Consider the following 9,979-nt stretch of genomic DNA (forward strand, 5'->3'; position numbering starts at 1 on the left):
GTGATGATGGGGCCGAGAGATTGATGAGAGACGGTCAGAGGGGAAGTTCTAACTTGCACTCCATTAAAAAAAAACAAATGGAGACGCTTTTTACATACTAACGGAATTATCTAATTATCTTCACTTTTTTTTCCACTATCACCTGATCTCGAGTCCGGGTCCTCTTATATAATGTCAATTCAGACCGATGGGAATTCGATCTGATTAGAGACGGAATTAGAAATTCATGATAAGAAGTGCTAAAATTTAAAATGAATAATATGTTGTTGGTGGAAAACATGTGATATTTTATGAGGGAGGCTACATAAAGTAAGTTCTAATTAATCATTAGGTACAAGTAAACATGTGATATTTTATGAAAGAGATTAGGTTATAAAAAGTTCTAAAAACATAAAATTCAATTAAGTTTCAATATGCATCACTAAAATTTTAAAATTATAGGGTGGCTTAATTAGTACCCGTACATATGAATGTAGATCCGCCCCTTCTAATTCGGTTCAAATCTATAATGCAGGAGATCTTTTCAAATTTCATACTACTATATAATGAACGTATCAAATTCAAACTAAAAATTGAGGTATCTTAGATGATATAAACTCATCGATCTCCATCTTATATATACTTTCTTCTTTTATCTTCACTAACACTCTTTTCTATTCCTCTTATTTTCTCTGTTAGATGTTTGTATCATCAAATGAATTACACTGGTGGTTGTCTCTATTTAAAAAAAAAAATGAGATGGAGGTCTAGCTTTCCAAATTCATATCTCTATTATTACAACAAAGAATTCTTCTCATATAGATTTCGAACTCATGAACTTCTACCCACTTAGAAGACATGTATCGATCTTTGCCACTAGAATAAATGTCAATTCTAGTTATTTTTTACTTTTTAATGCGGCAATTCATTTGATAAAAATTAACTACAAAATTACTATTTTTTTGCAGAGTTTACTTATTAAAAAAATATTTTACAGTGAATAAAGAATTGATTAAGAAATTTACCCTCCAAGGATGTTGTAAAATTATGTATAAATTAAGTTTATAATTTTTTTTTATGAAATGTGACAACTATGTGATCTTGATAATTATTAGAACTTAAAAGAGTTTACAATGACGACATTTATGAAGAATGAAGATGAATTTATTTGACAAATATATATCAATTGGTGATTACCAACTAAAAAGTTTCACTAAGTAAAAATAATTAATAAAGAAATACAAATACGGAAGAAAACAAATAAAGTGATGTTTTGATAATTTCAACAACATTACAGTTTTCACGTAACGACAATAAACTATCTCATAATAACATTTAAATAAAAAAACTTCATCAACAATGATAAAGAAATCCATCTCCCTGTTTGAAAAGAAAAAATATACATCGATTCATTTCTTTTCATATATAATGCATGATGCTTAGTGATCCAAATGAGGTTACATTGTTGTGTCTTATTAAACCTTGATTAAGAAATCAAAGAATCTCCAACACACAAGTTATATTTTGTGAGAAAATCCAATAATTCTCTTGCTAGAATATTTTCTGTCGTGAGTAAACGGTTCAGCAAAAGAAGCCAAAAATCTCAGCTTTTAGAATTTGGATCCCTCAAATCACTGATACCTCCGGATCAAACTCAAACGGAGATGAGAAGAAGAGACAGCAGGGCTATTTCCTAAATTGGGTCTGCATGATGGGGTCGAGAGCACGATTCCAAGTGGCCGACGAGCTGAGCGACAGCAGCACTGGTGAGGTTAATAATGTCATTTTCTTTCTCTATTTCTTGTCGCATCTCTGGACCTCAATCCCTTTTCTTTTCTTTTCTTTTCTTTTTTTTCTTTTTTTTTTTTTTTGCAGGAAACGCCCGTGGGGCCGGGTAATGATATTAACAGAGCTTCTTTAGCTTCACGTAGAGAACGAACCAAATAGAGGACTGTTTTGATTCTACAGTCTGTGCGCTGCGTGAAGCCAGAAGTACTCTGTTAAAATCTTTACCCTAGGCTCTCTGCACCTCAAAATAGTATGAATAAAGAAAGCAGAGAAGGGCCAGATGTACTTAAATGGCACGTGGCAGACAATTATAGTTGTGCACATTTTTTTATTTATAGAAATTGATTAAAATTAATAAAAAAAAGATAGCATGTCTTGAAATTTCGATATCAAAGAAACAGAATTATTGATTATATTACTTTAGTCAGTTTTAGAAAAAATGAGATCAACAATTCAGTTTTGTTACATTCAAAATGTCTTGTCATAGAAAATTCATTGATTTAAAAAAGAACAAGGTAATCTATTCATTAGTGATTTCTGTATTAGTATCAAGACAATCCAGAAAAAAAAAAAAAATTATATCTGGTTTATTAATTATATTTCTATTTTTATGAGGATGTAAAGATAGTTCCTGTCCCCACTCCCCAAGCCCGGTATTAGGATCATCATTGGGGGAGGGGGGGGGGGGGGGGGGGGGGGGGGGGGGGGGGGGGGGTGTGTGTGTGTGTGTGTGTGTGTGTGTGTCGTAAAAGATTCTCCTCACTTTACGGTTTGAGATTAACTCGCTTTGAGATTTGGACTAGCATAGAGGCAGTATTATTTGACTTTAAGATTTGTGTCGAGTTAAAAAGAACGATCTAGATCCACTAATTGTAAAAGATCCCTATTACAGTATCGGACTTGATTTGAATTCAAATTAGAGGCGGGGCGGGGCGGTTCGAAGCGAATTGGACCGGAAATTCAGGAGAATATTGGGTCGGAGTTATTATTAACATTAAAATTTATGCAGACAGCTTTCAAATTTACACAGATCAAGTGTTCATAAATTTTAACGAGAAGCGAAGGTTCCAACCAGATATCAAACCAAATTATACTTCATCTCAATTTTTAAGTGGCAGATCTGAATTGGGCCGTTCAATAAAGCCCGGATCAACTTAAATCGTGAATAAATTCTATATAATTGGAGAGGAACTGAGCCCCTATCAGATTGAGTTGTATATTTTCTAAAATCCATATAATTAGTAATGACGAATTGACGATGGATCAAGCACCGTATTTGAAAACAACACGAAGTCTTTTTATCTTTTTTCCTACCAATTTTCTATCTTTGTTCTTAAAAGAAAACAAAATTGAGATATGTTTGCAAGAAAAAAAGGTCAGTCAATCCAAAGTTGAACAGAACAAATTAAAGGTGTATGAGAGTACATCATGATCTCTCCCCATAGTATATCAAGAGGATCATACATTCATATTACAACCTTTTATTATCAGGCGATTTCAATCGGCGTCGATAACCTTCATTTCGTTGTCGTCGGCTCTCCTTAACCTCGTTCTTCTCCAAATCATCTTCAAAACCCTTATCAGGCGTGACAGTGAACACGAAATGGCCAAGAGGAATGTCATCAAAGGCAAGGAGCGGCTCCAACATATCCACTACAGCCGACATGTTTGGTCGGGATTTTGGGCTGTGAGCCAGGCATTGGTAAGCAAGTGCAGCCGCTTTCTGAGCACCTTTTGTCGAGTACTGTCCATCTAGGCTTGGATCCATAATTCTGACTAGTTTTTTGGGATCGTTCAGATACGGTCGAGCCCAATCAACCAGGTTTTGCTCCCTTGACGGCCTGCTTTTATCGACACACATTCTGCCAGACAGGAGCTCGAGCAGAACCACTCCGAAGCTGTATACATCGCTTTTTGCTGTTAAATGACCTGGTGAGACAGAATCAATTAGCTTAATGTGCATTGTTTAATTTCTCTTTGTTGTATACTGAGGGTTTATTAATACCTGTCATGATGTATTCTGGTGCAGCGTAGCCATGCGTACCCATGACGCGTGTGGAGACGTGCGAGTTGTCGCCCTCGGGTCCATCTTTTGCCAGTCCAAAATCTGATAGCTTAGCATTATAGTCCTGTTAAAGTCCAGAAAAATATGCGATTATTTCCAAATAATACACCAAATATCAAACACTGTTATATAACTATATATGTACCAGTGGGTGATTTTCCCACTAGTAATTAAAAAATAACGAACCTTCAAAAAAGTAATTAAAAAATAATGAGGATATAAGAAAAAGTATATAAATATAGCCCGTAAGCATCGTTCAATTTGTTTAATTATCTCAGTTTTATGTCTATTTGCTTTTATTTTAAAACAATGAAATGAATAGACTGTACAATTTAAATTTTTTCATGTCAATTGTATTCCAGCAGGTCCATTTATACTTGAATACCCACAAATTGACTAGAAAAAATCCCTTTTCTGCCTTTCTGGTTAGAAAGAAAAAGAAAGATAATGACCAAATTAATTAATCAGGTGACAAAGCTTTTCTTCTTCATTTTACTTTTGCAATGGTGTGTGATATGTCACCACATCACTGCTCTAATTTCCAAATCATGTTTACTAACCTGGTAAATTTTTTTACTTTTAAAAGTATATTATTATTTTTTAATATAGAATGACTATTTTATACAAAAAAACAAAAAAGTTTGCCTACAAGATTTATAAAAATCTTACAGAGTCTAATAGGATGTTGGAGGCTTTGAAATCCCGGTAAATGACGGGCTTCTCGGCATCGTGAAGAAATGCCAATCCTTTGGCTGCTCCAACTGCTATGTTTAATCGAGTTTGCCATGGCATTGCTGTAGATGATCCTATAACCAAAAAAGAACAACAATTACATTAGTTATGTATATCAAATTTTATTCTTTTAACTTTCCTTATAAATCAACCTTGAGGAGAGTTCAAATACCTCTATTTTTTGTGCCTTCATTATGCTTCTATTTTTAAAAACTTAAATAACTCAAAGTTTAAAACCTAAACATCTAAATAAAACCGTTAGATATGATCTATGTTATTTTCTCTATGTGCCCATAAAAAATTATCATATTTTGATTTTTCTTTTATATGAATCAATAAGTTAAAAAATCAACGTCTATAAATTATCCACATTTGTATACATTTTTACAAGTTTAAGATGGCAATTAAAACAAAGTTGAAATGTCATAATTTTTTACATGTGCATAGATAAAATGATATAGTTCATATCCAACAGTTTTATTTTGAATTTTAAGATTTAAATTTTGAATTATTAAAGTTTTTAAAAATAAAGACATGATACAAGCACAAAAAATGGAGGCATTTTAACTCTCCTCATCAACCTTAGGTCCCTGTTATTTTTGTTTATACTGGGAAATTGTGGCCAGTAACCAGGTCAGAAAGAAGTGCTTTACATTTTTGGGCCGATTCTAAGCCCGGCCCACCAAAATATAAAATTTAAAAGCAAATAGACCTTTATCTGTATTTGGATTAGAGGAGATATCTCTCGCTTGAATAATTTACATTTAACTTTAGTATTATTTTTCTTTCTTTTGGAATTGGATAGCAAATTCCTTGATATCAGATTCAATTTCTGGAGCTCCAATATTTAATGCAAGAACTTTTACTTAAAATCTAGAAACTTCTCTTCTTTCGTTTTACTTTAAAAGAAAAATATACATGTCAAAATTTGAAAGAATCAAAGGGGTCAGGCATCATGGTTTGAACAATTTGGTCGGTTGCACCACTAAGTCAACAAACTACTAGATCTAATCAATTTTATTTTTTTATCAACATGTACAATTATATGATAAGATGCCATATCACATTTATAACTGATGGATATATTTAGTATAGAACCTGTCCCGGTCAGAGCTTGAAATGTTAGGTACATTAATGAAACATAGCAAAGAGAGAAACTTTCATAGCAACCTTTTCAAATACGTCAGTAACAAAATTAATAATGAGGGTTAAAATGCCTCTATTTTTTGTGTCTCCATCATGCTTCTATTTATAAAAATTTTAATAACTCAAAATTTAAATCTTAAAATTCAAAATAAAACTGTTAGACATGAACTACATCATTTTATCTATGCACGTGTAAAAAATTATAGCATTTCAATTTTGTTTTGGTTGTCATCTTGAGCTTGTAAAAATGTATATTATTGTGGATAATTTTTAGACGTTGATTTTTTAACTTATTGATTCACATAAAAGCAAAATCAAAATGTGATATTTTTTTATGAGCACATAGAGAAAATAACATAGATCACATCTAACGGTTTTATTTTGACGTTTAAGTTTTAAACTTTGAGTTATTTAAGTTTTTAAAAATGAAGGCATGATGGAGGCACAACAAATAGAGACATTTGAACCCTCCTCATTAATAATTAAGATTAATATATTTATTAAGCTAGTTAAAAACCCTAGGCACCTCTAAATTGCTAAGAACTTAATTTCCTAATTATCTGTTGACAAAGATTTTGGGTTATTTCAGGTTTAAACCATGAGAGGCTATATTAAACTAGTGCTACAACTTTTGGGTTGTGTTTTATTATTTTGGAACAAGCAAGACAATGAAATAGCACCAACCTTTTCTTTCCTTCTTCTTATTAATTTTTTTTTTTTAAATTTCTTTCATTGATGAGAGATTATAAATTTGAAATCCGTATTGAGAATTTCTTGTGAATATTAAATATCATATCTAGTTTTTAATAAAAAAATAATAATATTGTAGATCTGTTTATATTTATTAAGATAAGACATATAACTTCGTTAGAAACTTAAATTTGTTTAATAGAAGGCTAAAAAAAAATCAAAATGACTAGGTCAAGAAAACGGTGCCTAATTAATTAAGATTTCATATTGTAACATTATTTCATTGTGAGAAAAATTATCGTTGCTGCGCTGAGTGTAAAAATAAGAAAACAAAGATTCAAAAGCAATGGTTACTTTTTGTGATTTTGACGAGTCAATATATATATAATTACGTATGATACAATTTAGAATTGGGTGTTCCCAATTGAAAGGTCGACATTTAACCTAGAGAACTATTTAAAAAATACAGAAAGGTAGACTTAATTAGCTTGCCAAAGAGTCAGACAAGTTGTGTATTGTAAGGGCCCTACAATTTTAATATTTTACAAAATCTATTGTGAACTTGCAGCTCATGTGTAACATATATATTTAACAAACCCGATAATCATACGGAGGAGAGTTTCAATAGCTCATGTTTTTAATATCACATCATATCTCATATTTTATATCTTTGTTTTCATAGTTAAAATTTTCAATCTGAACTGCTCAATATGATATTTATACTAAAATATGTTTAGAGATAACATTTTATAATTTTTGAAAAAAGTTTACTATTTTTTTAAGATTGGTACAAAACTATTGTTTTTGGACCGTTCAAAAATAGTGATTTTCTACCTATTAAAGAAAATAGTAAAAAGTTTCTAAAAATTCTCCAAACACATTTTAATTTGGATATCATGTTTCGGTTCAATAGTTTGGACTTTGAAAACGAAGATATAAAATATGAAGCATAACGATGTATGAAAAACATGAGGTATTGGAACCCTCCTCAGTCATATATATTAATAAATTAAAATAATATATGGTTAGATGGATATATAGTTATGAAATAAGAGAATGAGTGTTATTTTTGTTGCCATTAATTGGCAGATGCGCATTAGCTATAATATAATGTTGAAAATTTAAATCTTAATACCTAATCCTTCCCCCAAGTATAAAATTAAGACACTAGTGTAGTGATATAGTTGTCTATTCTCTTTTACTTTTCTTTGGTTAAATACGCCAATTTGTATTACTTCTGTGAACCAAAATTTGACAATCTAGAAGGTTTGGTTACACACACACACACGTCACACACGTCACACACGTCACACACACAATTTTAATTCAAAAGAATCATATAAAAGAAAGTGATAAAAATATTAAACAAATTAAAGGAATAGGCATTTTATATATTTAGTAAGAAAAGCTTAATTATGTTTCACTATTTTAAGAGAGCAAAAGTAATTAATTAAATTAATGAGAAAACATACTTTTGAACAGGTGGCTTTCCAAACTGCCTGAAATCATATACTCATAAACCAAGAGCCTGTGCTCCTCTTCATAGCAATATCCAATCAATTTCACAAGATTTTGATGCCTCAATTGTCCTAGAAATATCACCTCAGCCTGTAAGATGTGCATCAATACAAATAAAAACATTTAATTACTTCTCTGTCAATTGCCCGACATGATATAATATATATAGAGAGATATGCTATCATAATTTGCAAATTAAAGTGGGTGTTTTAATTAACGTTCATATCTCTAGTTTTAAAGTTTAAATAATCAATCCGGACTTCTTCACATGTTCTTTATATTGAAATGTACTTGAAAACCAAATTTTACATTTTTTTAGAAGCTTTTTACTATTTAAAAAAAAAAAAATCAAAATCAGTATATTCATTCATAATTCATAAGAAAAAATTCTTGAAACAAAAGTACTACGTACATGAATAATTATTTGTCAACTAAATGTTTGTAGACAATTAATAATACAAGTATAGAGCAATGAAGGGTTCAAATAATTTTTTTTTTTGTGCCTCCTTCATGACATAAAAAATGCAGCATATGGAAAAGGTTAAAATCAATAGTATATTATTTAAATGCAAATTAAAAAATTATTACATTTTATTTTTGTTGTATATAAATGAATATGTTAACAAAAATAATCATCCGCATCAATATATATATATTTTTATAATTAAGCTCTTGAAAATAATAAAAAAAATTAAAATGTCATTTTTTTTTGCATGTACGAATAGAAATAATATTTATTATATTTAAATGTTTTTATTTTAACATTTAAATTTTAAATTATAAATTATTAGAATTTTAAAAATAAAAATATAATAAAACGCCAAAACTAAAGCATTTAAAACTTTACTCATCCAAATATATATATCTCGATCGTGTAGGATAATAACTGAACTATATATATATATATATATATATATCAAAATTCAAAAGCATCTGATGAACTACTTACCAGCCACTCCTTGTGACCTTGGCCACCTTCCAAGTCAAGCAGCTTAACCGCAACAGACTGCGCTTTCAAACCGGGCTTCACCTTCTCATCCACAAACCCCTTGTACACCGGCCCGAACCCTCCCTCACCTAAAAAGTTGCTGCCAGAGAAACCCTTTGTGACTGCGCTCAGTTCCGAAAGAGTGAACACGTATAGGTTGGAACCAACAAGGGATATCGACAGATCCTCCGGTGACAACATCCCCGAGCTTAGGTCGGAGAAGGAAAGCCGCTGCAACGACTTATCTTTCGTACTTATGTTACATCCTGCGGTTTGTTTTGGTTGCACCTTGGCATGATTTCCCATGCAGGCGGTGAAGAGACTGAGCCATGTGGAAGAAGAGCTCTTGCTCTTGCTTCTTCGCTTCCTAGACATGGTTAATTATTAAGTATTTAGTGAAGTGGAATATTAATATTTCGTACTTTGGAAAGGTTAGGTGTGGTTGAGAGAAAGCATTGGTGTGTGTTTTTAAAGGGTAAGACTTAAGAGAGAGGAGAGAGAGGGGGGGGTATAAATTGGGGTTTAATAAAGGAATGGGTCGAAGAGGAGAGGAGAGGAGGGCGTGTTCATGAAATATGAGCGAACCAACTACTACTTATTCGCACCAAATACACGGACATGGCGAGGGTCAGGGTGCGTGTAAAGAAAGAAAGGTTTTGAGTTGACTGTTGACTCATAGCAGATGTAGTGCTGATGTGCTGTACAGTGTACAGTGATTCAAATAATCTAATTTCCTTGTATTACAGTTAGGACGATAATATATTATGAAAAGGTTAGGACTCTTGGGTAAGGCTAAGGTGGTATGGGTTGTATAGAAATTTATAGTGTTACGGTTTAATATTTGAGTTTTTAAAATTCAAACGGTTGATTTGAATTGTTCATTTCGTTCTCCATATTAATATGTATTTGGAAATCAAATTTTACATTTTTTGAAAAAAATTTACTATTTTTTTAGATAGGTAGAAAATCAGTTGATCTAAAAAATTATGCACCAGTCAAATATTTGATTTTCTACCTATCTAAAAAAATAGTAAAAAAATTTCAAAAAATATAAAATTTGGTCTCCAAACACA

General features: G+C 31.3%; 1 protein-coding gene across 1 annotated transcript; it reads right to left on the reverse strand.

The window, feature by feature from the left end:
- Positions 1–3,093: 3,093 nt before the first annotated feature.
- LOC144551070 (serine/threonine-protein kinase RIPK-like) lies at positions 3,094–9,402 on the reverse strand. Its single transcript, XM_078298872.1, has 5 exons — positions 8,868–9,402; positions 7,873–8,008; positions 4,502–4,638; positions 3,773–3,896; positions 3,094–3,696 (listed from the first exon to the last, which is right to left on the reverse strand). Exons 1-5 carry the CDS (start codon positions 9,279–9,281, stop codon positions 3,239–3,241), a joined length of 1,269 nt encoding a protein of 422 aa, XP_078154998.1. The 5' UTR covers positions 9,282–9,402; the 3' UTR covers positions 3,094–3,238.
- Positions 9,403–9,979: the final 577 nt, after the last annotated feature.

Source organism: Carex rostrata, chromosome 3, assembly GCF_964058835.1.
Source record: "Carex rostrata chromosome 3, lpCarRost1.2, whole genome shotgun sequence".
Lineage (NCBI taxonomy): Eukaryota > Viridiplantae > Streptophyta > Magnoliopsida > Poales > Cyperaceae > Carex > Carex rostrata.